At 43.0% G+C, this 13175-nt stretch overlaps 1 protein-coding gene across 12 annotated transcripts in view; it reads right to left on the reverse strand.

Moving 5' to 3' along the window:
- The window catches only part of MAP4 (microtubule associated protein 4), a 249533-nt gene that overhangs the window by 145758 nt on the left and 90600 nt on the right, over positions 1 to 13175 (reverse strand). For all 12 annotated transcript variants that reach the window (XM_075923033.1, XM_075923035.1, XM_075923037.1 and 9 more), the window contains one exon: positions 9196 to 9261. In XM_075923033.1, the coding sequence (XP_075779148.1) occupies positions 9196 to 9261 (66 nt within the window). The remainder of the gene's footprint in view (positions 1 to 9195; positions 9262 to 13175) is intronic.

The following is a 13175-nucleotide window of genomic DNA, read 5'->3' on the forward strand; positions in this document are numbered from 1 at the left end:
ATCCCAACCTTCAGACCATTTTCCTCTTGTAGGAACTTGTTCTTTGGCATTTACACACACAACTAGAAAGTATTACAAACCCTAAGCAATACTTAGGCACAATCAGGATCAGGCTGGATGACTTTAGACGTTGACTTTAGTTTAAAATTTGTCTCACATGAAACACCAAGAAGAATTCCACCAAGGTGCAGTTGAGCAGTTAGTGCAAAGTGTTTATTAGGGTGGTTTATACAGCAAGGTGATATACAGCATCACAATATACAAGCGATTGGAATCAAACATAAGATACAAAGGTAGAGGCATAAAATAAGTTATAAAATATTTTGAAAAAGTTGTATATTATTTCCTGCAACTGGGCAATAAAAAGTCTGGAGTGCATATGCAGCTTAAATACACACACAAACCTGTTAACCTCCTGAAAATCTTTGAAGAGCAATTTGGCACACATACTTACTGCATTAAGTCTTTGACAAGATGCAGTGTATATTCTTCTTTCTGATAACATACAAAAGGCATAACTGGAAACCACAGTGAAAAGATTCGATTTTTCCTTCCCCACCCTCTGAGAAACATGCATTTCACTCCAGAAACAGTCATAGCATCAGACATGCATGAACCTTGGTCTGTTGGATGGAAATTCACTAAAGAATATTTCAATAGTTGAAATAACTCAAAATACATATTTAACATTTCCAAAAACTTATCTCAAACAAAAACATGATCAACAAAAATATGGAAAAATATGGAAGAAAATTAAGTAAGTTTTGGTTCTGTGATAAAGTGCAATTAATTATTCAAGTAGCTGTTACAGTGAGCAGGTCCCTAGAGGTGTCCCAGTTTCGTTATCAACTTTTGCTTTGTTCTCTGTGACACACGGTTATGGAAGGGTAGTGCTGAAAGATGTTACGGCTGATTTTGCTAAAAATGGAACAGCCAGTTTTCTGAAGTTCTTTGGCAGACTTTTCTGTAAGGCAACTTGACCTGACCAACTGCCATAATGCTAAATATTTCCACCCAAACAACTGATTAAAGAGCTATATATCCAGCATGATAAAACCCCTGGGGGATTCTAGTTTTCACTTGTAGATTCCTAGAGCTCAGGACACAGATAGCATTGCCCATTCCTGTGGAGAAGAATGACAACTTGTGCCACAAAGCAAAATTCTATCCAGTCTTAAGAACAGTGACAGGTTCCACTTATGTTTCCCTGGAATGCCCCCATTTTACTTAGCCACTGGTCTGTGTTTGCCCACAAGTCCCCAAATCTCTGGCCCTACTGGTGGGCACTGTGGCAACCTTTTAAGAGAATGATATATTGAAAATGGAAAAAGATTCTCAAAGCATAGTTATTGTTTCAGCCAACCTGACAGAAACAGTGTGGCTATTACAATTACATTTCCCAATGGCTATATGACACCATATGACAGGCCACCACTTAAGGCAGTTTGCTACATAAAAACGCATAAAGCTGACAGGAACCTTGGTACGGCCTTATTGCCAATGTACCTTGAATCCCAACTGCCACTCCCAGTCTGATACAGGGGACCAAAATATTTGTATTAATGCACTTCTGGCATGACAGGGTATTCCAGTCCTGGCCTCTAAAGAAGAGAGACCACCAGTCCCTTTGCTGAACTACTACATGACTTGCAATATGTCAGCTTCAAACTAATGCGGCTTTGACTAAGTAAAGGCAGTAAGTTTACATTAAATTGGAGAATGAAAAGTGTCTCAAATTCTGATGCATGTCATTAAACGGGCAGATGACAATCATATAAACACTGGGTCAGATGAGACTGCAGAGGCCATCTGCTCTAACCCCCCGCCACAATGAAGGTACAGAGGGAAAGGATGGTATAAAGGAGATGTGTGTAATATAGTAAAAGCATTATCCAGCATATTGGAAGAATGGGGGGTTCTGGCAAGTGAAAATTACTGGTTATGTAAGGGGAGAGGGACGGTCAGAGTGTGAGAAGGGGTGCCAGGCATAGGCTTTGGGAGGGAGTTTAAGTGTTGAGGGTTGGGGGTTCGAGTGCAGGAGTTTTGGGGTGCCAGATCCTAGAGCGCTCACCTCAGGCGGCTCCTTGCAAGCAGTGACCTGTCCCTGCAGCTCGTGGCTCTGAATGCTGCCCCTGCCCCGAGCACGGACTCCGCAGCTTCCATGGGCTGGAAGCCACGGCCAATGGGAGCTGTCAGATCAGCGGGTGTGGGCACAGGCAATGACCAATGCCACCTAGCCATGCCTCCACCTAGAAGCATCAAGGACAGGTTGCCACTTGCGGGGGCTGCCTGAGGTGAGCACCCTGAAACCCCTCCCATGGTCCAGCCTCCCTCCCTCAAACTGCCTCCCAGAGCCCACACCCTACACCACTTCTCACACACCAAACCCCTCGTGTCCAATCCTCCACTTAGGAGCAGCAGGGATGTGTCTCCCCGCTACCAGGGAGCCACACCAAGCCAATTAGGGAGCCTGCCAGCCCCACACCAACAGGACTATAAATGGGACTTTCTATGAAAAGTAGAAATGTCAGCTTTCCAGCTGATACAGGGCCAGATAACACAGCTTTCATTGTACACAATAACATTTCTGGACTCATACTAGCTTGGATGGGGATTGAGAGAGTTGGAATATGTCCGACCAAAACTGGTAACCCTTGGTAAAGCTCTTTCACTCAGCCATATTGGGGCATTGGAATATTAAGATACTACTGCAGTGTTAGTGGTACTTAAGTGCAAGCCACCTGACCACTATAGGTTCTATGATGCTATTTACCCAAGGCAGAGGATTGGTACCACGGTATTGGCATCCTGCAGCTTTGTATAATCATATTCTACCTTTAACACCTGATGCTGTTTCCAGGGCCGGCCTGAGCCCTTTTGGCACCCCAGGCCCGGGTGCAAGGCACATGCGCGGGCCCGCCCCCCAAGGGTGTGCAGGCCTGCCCCTGGGGTGCACGGCGCATGCGCAGCCTGGCTACAGCCGCTGGTGCGCAGGTCGGGGCCCATGCCCGGGGGTGCACGGCGCATGCACTGCCCAGGCCAGCCTGGCTACCACTGTTGGTGCGCGTGCCGGGCCATGCAGGGCCCAGCGGCCATGGGGTTGGCGCCGCAGGGCAGCACCGGGCGTGCAACACCTGATGGCAGCTGTAAGGGACGCCACGCGCCCCTTACAGCTGCCATCAGGTGCCCCCCATCGGTTGGCGCCCCGGGCAGTTGCCCAGCTCGCCCATGCCTCAGTCCGGCCCTGGCTGTTTCACATGTCCAGAAACATTATAGTGCTCTGCTTGACTAAAATAACTGGGTTCAACTTCAGGGCTGGCTGCATTTTGAAAGGAATTATGTTTGTACAGTTAGTGAAGTGCTAAGTGTTAGGTTATTAATTTTTCCATGAGCAATATAAGTGTGAAACTGCTTTACTGAACTTAGTGACAGACTTTCTAGTGGACTGATGCCTCAAAGTGAAAATATTAAATGTGTGAGATGTCCTCGTGAATACTGAATTAAGCTACGGCCAAGACTAAGCTCTACTTCACAACAGAGTCAATTCAAAAAACATTCCTTGTTCTAGAAAAACCTCAGTCTGAGAACTTCATCATCCACGTAGGTGTTAAAGGTGTTAATGTCCCCTAGAAGGTCTGTGCCTTTTGTACACTATTTTTATATTTTGTCTATACAGCTCTTTGTTAGCAGCACAGAAAGCACGTGAATACAAGGCCCGCACTAGAAGGTGATATATAAAATAAAGGAAAGTATACACCTGGATGCCAATTTTACTGCAGTAGCAAAACTTTTCACATGAAAAAGACTTGAATTATATCTATGCTGGATCGGCAGCAGGAATTGCAAATGACATGCTGAACAGAGACAAATGTGCGGGAGTTCAAAGAGGCACTGTTTCTTTCAGTATAGTTGGAGCCTTGTCAGATAATTATTTTATTAGAAGTTTGACAAGTTAAATGTAGTTCTTGACATCTGTTCCATTTTTATTGCTCCTTTAGTCAGCTTCATTCTTTATACTTTTAGAAGGCAGGTAAAAGTAATTTGCATACGAGTCTCAAGTCTTTCCCACAAAAGTAGTCAATGCGCATGAAAGTTGTAATTAAAAAATGGAATTCTTCTCTTGCTTCCAAGTTCAAAATAGTTAGTACAGTATGTGATTTTCTTTACTGAGACTCAGTGCAAAAAACTTTTTGGGGGGAGGGAGGTGTGTGGGGGGAAGCAATGATTAATGAATGCCAGTTTGATTGCAAAAGAGTTTTTTTTTTTTTTAAGACAGTAAAAAAATCTCCGTGGGTCTCAGAAGATGCTAATTTGGAAATAATTATATTTAAAGTCTCTATAGTAGATCCTATAAAGAGCTGTCTCTCTTTAGCAAAGAAAATGGCATGACGACACGTAAATCCTTATTCACAAAGGTTTCAAAGCAGCAAGGACAAAGGCAGGTGGAGCTCAGGATTTTGTTCAGTGGTTGTGAAAAGGGGAGGAGCACTGCAGTCATGGTGGAGCCATCTCCTATGAAAGCACAGCTTGGATTTACTCTGAACCCATTTGTTAAGAATTAAAACTCCAGTGAATTTGTTTTATGTTTTTTAAAGATGGATTAAATAAAAATGGAATTGTAAAAGTAAGATAAAAAGAAACCTTGACAAATTGCTAAAATAGTGCAGTTAAAATCTGTCATGCATGTTTGTGCTTACACAAAGAAAGGAAGGTTTCAACAAGCACTGCAGAGAGAGGGAGGAGAAGGAGGAGGAGGAGGATTGATCAGCTGACAGCAGAAGTGGGACCGTAGTGCTACACATTTCTTCTACACGTAAGTCCAGGAATGTAAAGCAAGAGCTGTGTAAAATGCTGAAGGTTTTAGAACTGTAATAGCAGGTAGAAAAGTACACTGGTCTTGTGTCAGTAGCAGCCCCAGTGTTAGGAGACAGTCTAGGCTTCTAGGAGGAGAAAATAGAAAAGGGGGGAAAGAAACAGGAGAAGGGAAAGGGAGGGGGAAGGGCAAAAAAGCGTAAATCATTAGTAAACATGAACATTAATGCAGCAAACTGCACATCAAGCAATTGTTCATTTAGTGCAGACAGCAGACCTTCCAGAGACCAAACCAGGAACAGTAAACGTCATTTTTACAAATGTCTGAAAAAGTCTCTCTTCATGCAAGAGCAGACAACTGTGTTACATGCAGAAATTAGCGATGGTCAATCTAGATTAGTGGCAAAGTGCTGTTGAGAGAATGGCAAAGTTCAGAATGTCTCTAAACGGAGGATGTGTGTTGAAATTGTAGCTAGCAAAATCTCTCTTTGGGACTTGGTTGTAAGGAGAGGAAAGGCACTAGACATGCAAGATTCAATACTGCCAGCTACTGAACATCAGTACGCAAGGTTCTGAGTGTCCGAAGTGCTCAGCACTTGTAGGACTGGGCTCTTAATTAGAAAGCAAACGTGTTAAAATTAACAGCCCAAATCTTTCCCTTGCATTCTGACACCCCACACTCAGTATTTCCTCAAGGAGTCCCTCTAGTTCTACTAGCGCCTGGTTATTCCAAACAGGGAACACAAGGGCAAAAAAACCCCAACACCGTGGAGTTTGGTGTCACACCATAATCTTGTGCAAGCAGCTCCTGGTATATCCCTTTTGTGCTGGAGTATCCAGACAGTTGGGGCTTGTCTATACAAAGGTTAAGACAATTGAATTAAAGGCATGAAGTGAATTTGCATAAATTAAAGTGTGTTAACCCCCATGTGCACACTTTCAGTCAAGAGTACACTGGTCCTAGTTCTACGGATGTGAGAGTGTATTTGTTTAAACAGTAAACCAATGAGCCTGAGCCTTCACCATTACACTGCCACTGTATCAGAGGCAGCAGTGGGAGGGAAGGGGGAAGCTGGCAGGAGCTGGTGTTTGCTCCAGAGGCAGCTCTCCCCCTCCTACCGCATGTAAACATGTAACCACTGACATTTTCAGCTGTTACATGTTTACAAAGAAATGTTTTAACATCTCTGCCTAGTTCACTGTCCTCCAAGGAGGTGTGTCTGCACTGCAATCGGAAGATGTGAATGTAGCTTATGTAAACAGTTTTGATGAAGTTAGCTCACTACAAATAGCTGAGAAGCCAAAGCCAAAACCAAGGCCGTATGAGCTAGATGCCCAAGCAAACAGCTCATGCCATAGCAGCTTCATTGCTATTTTTAAGCAAGCCAGCACAGAGATACCTACCTACGCTACAATCCACTTCCTGATTGCAGTGAAGACGTACCTTGAGGCCAAGTTACCAGAGAGCAAGAGCACCCACAGAGAGGAGTTAAGCATTCTGAGTTGTGCACATTCACTTCACAACTTTACTTGATTCACCCGATTTTTCTAGTGTCCCTCTCTGTACAGTCATGCCCTTAATATAGTACAATTAATGCCAATTTGTGAAAATGAAAAAAATGCCTCTTTCAGATCTGACTCATCCTAATCACTGCACATTACATAGAGCGTGCTCTGCTGCTATCTGGAATGAAAATGTTATCAAGTCAATGTCCCATTGAAACAGAGTGCAAATACATTCCACTGCAGAAGATTAAAAAAGCTTAACAGTCTAGACCAGGGAGAGAAAAAATGAGATGCATTTACATACCCAAGTGACTTGGAGAATGAATTAAATGACACTCTCCCCAGTCTCCAACCATCTTCTGTGATAATTTCAGGATCCAGTTAAAGTGCGGTTCTATTTTGGAAAGTTCTCCATGATCACATTCTACTTGGCCTTGCACACTGTTTTTCCACTTGTGTATCACCCGTTTGTCTCCACAATTCTGAAGCTATGGAACTTTTTTTAAAGCTCCTGCTCTCTGAAACAGTCTTTCCAGATTTTCCCAGTTCATCAATTGTTTATCTCACTTCAAATCTCAACTGAAAAATTCTCTCCCTTACCTTGTGCCTCTTAATATCATTCTCTTTCAATTATTTAACTAACTGCAGGAAATCAATGCTGAGACATTTTGAGAAGACTTCTATGTATATGACATTGGAATGTAAACTAGGCTTATTGGGTAGTTGAGTCACTACTCAACTAGCTGCTTCTCCCCCTCCTTGTTGCCTCCATCAGAGGCAGCAGGGAGGGGAGGCAGGAGCCAGTGCTGGGGAGAGCCAGCTTAAAAGCCAGTTGCCCCTAGCACTGTCTCTGCAGGGTGGGGAGGCAGAGGCGCAGCGGGGAACCAGGTGTGAATCGGGACTCAGGTGTCCCAGCTCATGTCCGGTCCCAGATGCTGCAGCTCTGCCTTTTAAATATAGTAAGAGCCGGGCAGCTCTAACTACATTTAAACGGCAGAGTCACAGTGGGGTTAGCTCCCGGGAGGCGAACCCCACAGTGGCTCTGCAGTTTCCCCCCTTATCGACTAATCAAGTAGTCGATGGAAATTCCATTGACTACTTGATTAAATACAATTTAACATCCTTAGGATCACACACATTTCCTACTAGTCTGCAAACCCTTAGCTGATAAGTGAGTACTTAAGCTTCCAAGTTGCCGTTCCTATCACTTGGATGTTGCTTTTATACAAGCAAGAAAAAAAAATCAACTCTAAACCTCACAAACATAAACCTCCAGACAGAACTTATTGATAATGAAAAGGGTTCAGCCACCTAAACATTTCTGTGCTTGTGTGGTTAGCACTTAGCATCTGAGAGGTGGAAATTAATTTGTTATGGTTTACTGGAGACTAGCCCTTAAGGAAGGCTGTTAGGGTCCAGAATAATTCTTTCCAAAGAGGACCCCACTGCACCAATGCAGTCAGCTAACTCATACTTACAATTTCATTATGGGATAAGTCTGGATTCCACCTCTTCCAGAATATATATAATACCGAAAAGAGCAACTGAAGTAGTTTGAGAGGGGCTCAGGGTTCATCTTAATTTTATATTTTCCTGTCAAAATCTACAGCTTTGTTTTGACAAGCATTTATAAAAACAGGTTAAACAGAGACATATTGTAAATCCTCATCCTCCCAATAAATGCATCCAAATCCACCACATAGGCATTAAAAATTAAGTTATTCTCTAAAAACACAGGTAGTGACCACAAGAGAGTTTTCTGCCCCTTCCTGACCTGAGGAGGCCTGTTTTGCTTGTGCCCGGTCCTGAAGAGTAATGTAAGTGCTACCACAGTAGGATCCAGCTTGGGTCTCTAGTGCAGCCTCTCCCGCCATAGGCTGAGATCACTGCTGAAATAGCACTTTTAGCCTCTATTTGGAACTAGTGACTCAGGAGACTAGCAAGTATCTCTGGTCAATGCCAAGAAAGACAACCAGCTCCAAACAATCCTATATTTGGTGGAGCAAAGATTGCTACAATGCAAGAGCTTTGGTTGAGCAACCATTTTCCCCCTTCACTACAAAGAAGAAGTTACCTATTGCCAGAATTCTTGTTACAGCAAGATATTTTCCCCAAATGGACTCTCTTAATAATTGTGGCCAGAGTGAAACCCCAGCTACATCAACAAGCTAAATCCAATAATTAAAAATAGAACAAAAATGTGTGTCCCAGGCAAACAAAGTGTAATCAGATTCCACAATATTTGTGTAGAGATTTGCTCATTTAATAATATGTTTCTTGAAATACAAAGCTATTATATAATGTTGTTAGAAGGAGATGGATTCTGGAGGATCTCAAAACTTCAGCTTTGATGCTGCCAAAGTAAGAGTCCAAGTGAGTTTGGGGTGGGACGGGGAGAAGGAAATCTTACAAGAAAAGATGAACAACCAGATCATATTGAACACTTCCTGGCAGTGGGTGATCACAGTGCACTTCGAAACTGGGGAGAACATGGGAAGTTCACACTCACAATAGGGTAGGCTTAGTCCAGGAAATAGTAGGACTTCATTGGAAAATCATTTTAATATATCAATATCTCAAATGCATCTTCCTTTGGTTAACTATGGCTAAAGTATGTGAAGTCTTCCAAAAGGGGGCATTCCTACATATGAATAATTCTGGTATTGAAGATTGTTTTAGTTTAGCTTAAATGTTTAAACAAAAACAAGGTTCACTGGGAAGTAACCAGCTCTTTAGAAAGGACCAAATAAAAACTGAAAATCTAATAGAAAAGAGCACTTTGCCAGAACAATGTTCATCTAGTAGGTACTGACTGCACCAGAGAAAATAGTTAAGACTTCTAAAGCTTTGTATTTAACTCAAATATTACTCACTTACCTGTACTGTCATCTTCTATTCCATGGTCACCATTCTCCACCACTGCTGGTCCAACAGCCGAAGAACCTGCAATAACCACAGAGGTGTCACTCCTGATCTATGAAAAGTTTCTCTCAAAACTTCTCTCCAAGTGTTTTTTTCTTGTTACTGCTCAATCCATCTCCTAGATTGTGTCTCTGAGTGTTACTCCTACCTCCCTTGCATCAGGATAGGGCAACAAGGCACACACCTCACTGAGGCCAGGTCTACGTTACGGGCGGAAGGCTAGCTTAAGGGATGCAATTCCTGTCATGTAAATAACATAGCTGGAGTCAACATACTTAAGCCGAACTTTGGCGCCATTCCCACAGTGGGAATGTCGATGGGAGAAATGATTCCATCTACTTCCCTTACTCCTTGCAAGAGTGAGGAGTACTGTAGGTGACGGGGCGCCCTCCATGTTCAATTTAGCAGGTCTTTAATAGGCCCAACTAAATCAAATGCAGGAAGATCAATCTTCCCATAGGTATAGACGTGACTTGAGTCAGAAGAGCCAATTAACCAATCACCAGTAGCATCAATACTTCTTGAGAGTGGAGCATTCCAGGCACACAATCTGTTTCATAGCCCCATGAAAGTGACCCATGGAATTATAAGTAGGGTCTTCTGCAACAACTCACACCACAACTGCAGTGATCCAATCATCTTGGGGATGAATCTTTGACTAAACTGGCTTCCGAAAGGCAAATCTACAGTGGATTTCCCTTAAATGATATTCCAATAAATTGTGCCTTTGAAATTGTATCCATCTAACAAAGACAAGCCGGCCTTGCTGTACTGCTCATTGCTATGTGGCATATGGATACTCTCATTACATCAAAGGGTACAGTGTATAAATCAGCCAAAAACTCTGAGCCTAATCTGTTCCAGAAAGAGAAGCTTGCATCTGAATTTCTGAAGTAAGTTCAGGAGTGACAGACCATTATACAAGAGATCTAGATATAAATTTAACATATAGCCAAGATGAGTGCTCTTTGAAGGGCTACACTGATTTTTCTTTCTGGGAATACTTGAACCCTGAGGAGACTGACATAAGAGTCCCAGCACTTGAAACTGCTGACCTAACCCTTTTGGATAAACCCCCATTATCTTGGCATTATAATCTGCGGTGCTTCCAAAATGATTTTGGGACAGAATCTAACTGGTTCCATTCCTTAACTGTGCCCAACTTTGCTTCTCTAAAAGAAAGTTTAGGTTGGGTCCAGAATTGTTACCTTGCATGAGAAAGACAAGACTAGGGAGAAACTCTCTTGTCTCCCCTGCTGACAGGAAACTAACATCTTACAGTTATGAACCAAATCCTAGAAGAATGATTGAAACTGATGTTCTTGTTTTAGTCATAGCTGAAATCAGTAAGTAAGTATGGGTCAGAATATTTACTCAAGAAAATGTCAATTGAGACACATTACAGAGCATATGCAAGTTTACTAATGTTTGTCTTCTATACAAGCACCTAGCTGGCTCTTAGCTGGACAACTCCAACAGCTGCACCAGGAAGAGAGTGGCCAGCTGGAGACAGGGCTTGCCATTTTGCTGGCCACCTGCCCAGGTAAGTGCCCCCCCCCCCCCGCCCCAAACCCTTTCCCTACCTTCCTCCTCCCAGGCCGTGGCACTGGACCAGGGTGGGGGGAGGGTTATCCCTTCTGGCTTCACTGCCATACTCCCCTCCCCAGAGCACCACCGGGCTGAGCAGCGTAACCCCTCCCCTCCCCCCCGGAGTCACAGGCACCTTCCCCAGTACCCCTGGGCCATTCAGCGTGGGTACACCGTCAGGCCTGCACGCTCTCCTCCCTGGTCCAGCCCAAGAAGTGCTGCAGGGGCTAGGCTACACAGAAACCTCTCCCCCTTCCCTGAGGCCCAGAGAGCACTGGTGGGGCTGAGGCTGGTCTACACATTGCCCCACCCATCCCCCAGCCTGGGGAGAGTTGGCAGTAGGCCTCCACAGCCCAGCCTGGTCCCCGCCTCCCCTTCTCCACCCCTGAGGGGTAACCCAGGCAATGCCAAGTCAGTCTTCTCATTTAATATAAAACCCTGTCGTTCTCCAAAATACAGTGATCTTTAACAGCTGGACTCTATTGGAATCAATGTTCTGAGCCAGGCCGCCAGCATTATTGGACATCTTCAGACCACTACATCAAGCAGACATTATAAGGACATTTAGTAAAATGACGATATCCTTCTGGCAAGAAGCCCTGTGCACTAAAGGAAATATTGAAATACCTTATCTTTTAGTCCAAAAGCTGCTGCTTAAACTTCTAGGAACTGATCCCAGTTTTCAGTTGTGAAAATCATAGTAAAAACAATTAACTGCAGGAATCATACAGAGCAGCAAGAATTGTTTTTTTCTAGTTAATGGTAAAGAACATGCCACTTGTTAACACAGATCCTCAGCCCCTGTGTTTTTTAATGTGTGATATGTACCAGAGCACCAATTATTATTTGCAACCAGGAGGACTAAGATTTTTATTTTAAATAAAAACCAGGACTTCCCAGGGAGGAAAAGGTTAAAAGCTGACCCCATTCGTTAATGAATGCTTTGTAAATTAAGGGTTAAAAAAGAGTCAGTCTATAATCCTGCAAAGAGTAAGGACTAGAACAGCTGCATTGTATCTCAATGTGAATCAGCTGTGCTTGCTGAATTAGTGCAGCTAACGGAGCTATTTTTGAAGTGATGTCCATATTAAATGGCAATCGGCTGCCTAGCATGCAGCACTCAGCAGGATCAATACAGGGCATATTTCTACATTCCTTCATAACAGGCGGGGCCTCTCCTTTCACCCATTCCAACTCTAAGCAAAATCTTCCTCTTCAATTCTTCTTCTTGTGTCAGCAACTCAGAAAATAGTCAGCCAGTTCAGCGAGTGGGACTAGAAAGCTATGGTCATTTCACTCCTCTACTGTTCTAACATCAATGACCCTCCCTCAGATTACCTGCTGAAGCTGCGTCAGATATTTCTACACTGCAAGTGCTCTAAAAATAGAAAAATGACATTGTAAAACCACAAATGTCAGCAGAGAGACTCGGGAGCTGCAGTACTACAGGGAAAAGCTTTTAACTAACATTTTAAGTGACTAGATTTCATGTTAGTCATATCCTTTTAAAAAACAGCTTTATACAAGGATTTGGTATCTGGGTTCTTAAGATTGGGAAGAAACCTCTGTACATGTGGAGCCCAGATGCAAGTGCAGAGATGCAACTATGAATCAAACAGCTATTGCTGGCCAGAGCTGGGAGTGTATCATCAAAACATTACTACATAAAAGCTTTTATAGTGTAGGAAAGCACTATTTGCTGTGCAGATAGTCTCTAAATATGAACAGATTCATTGAGCATCTCAAAAATCAGGCATATCCTTGCTTTGCTGCACCCTATTGAAAATTAAAAGTAGCAAAACTGACTTTTACAGGATTTTCTAGGTGAGTTATATGAAATACAAAGCCTCAGAGGTGTAGCCATATCAGTCTAACTGAAAAAAAAAACCAATAAATGGTCCTGCAGCACCTTAGAGATGAACAAAACAGGCAGAGAGTACCATGAGCTTTCGCAGGTACAACCTACTTCTTCAAATGAATGGAGCAAGGGGTCCAGAGGTTCATTACATTGGTTTAAAAGGTCATGAGATTTAAGAAAATTATAAATTTGAAGTTTTGTATTTGCCTTTTGGTGTCAGGATACATTTTAGTTGTGTTTTCGAGTTCTCATTAGGTGCAGCATGCTAGAATCAGTACATGCAAATATGCATGTGAATTTTTGCCCTTGGTAATGACAATAAAAGTGTCAAACATTTAGATTATACATGATAATATACTTTGTACCTATGAATTGTCCCTGCAAAATGGGTGGAGTCAAGTTTTAGAATACTCCCATGTAGACACCATTGAATTGGTATAATTTATCAAAAACTAAACCAGAAAGAAGTGTGTTTTTCTAAATGCATTTT

This window comes from Pelodiscus sinensis, chromosome 2, assembly GCF_049634645.1.
Source record: "Pelodiscus sinensis isolate JC-2024 chromosome 2, ASM4963464v1, whole genome shotgun sequence".
NCBI classification, from domain to species: domain Eukaryota; kingdom Metazoa; phylum Chordata; order Testudines; family Trionychidae; genus Pelodiscus; species Pelodiscus sinensis.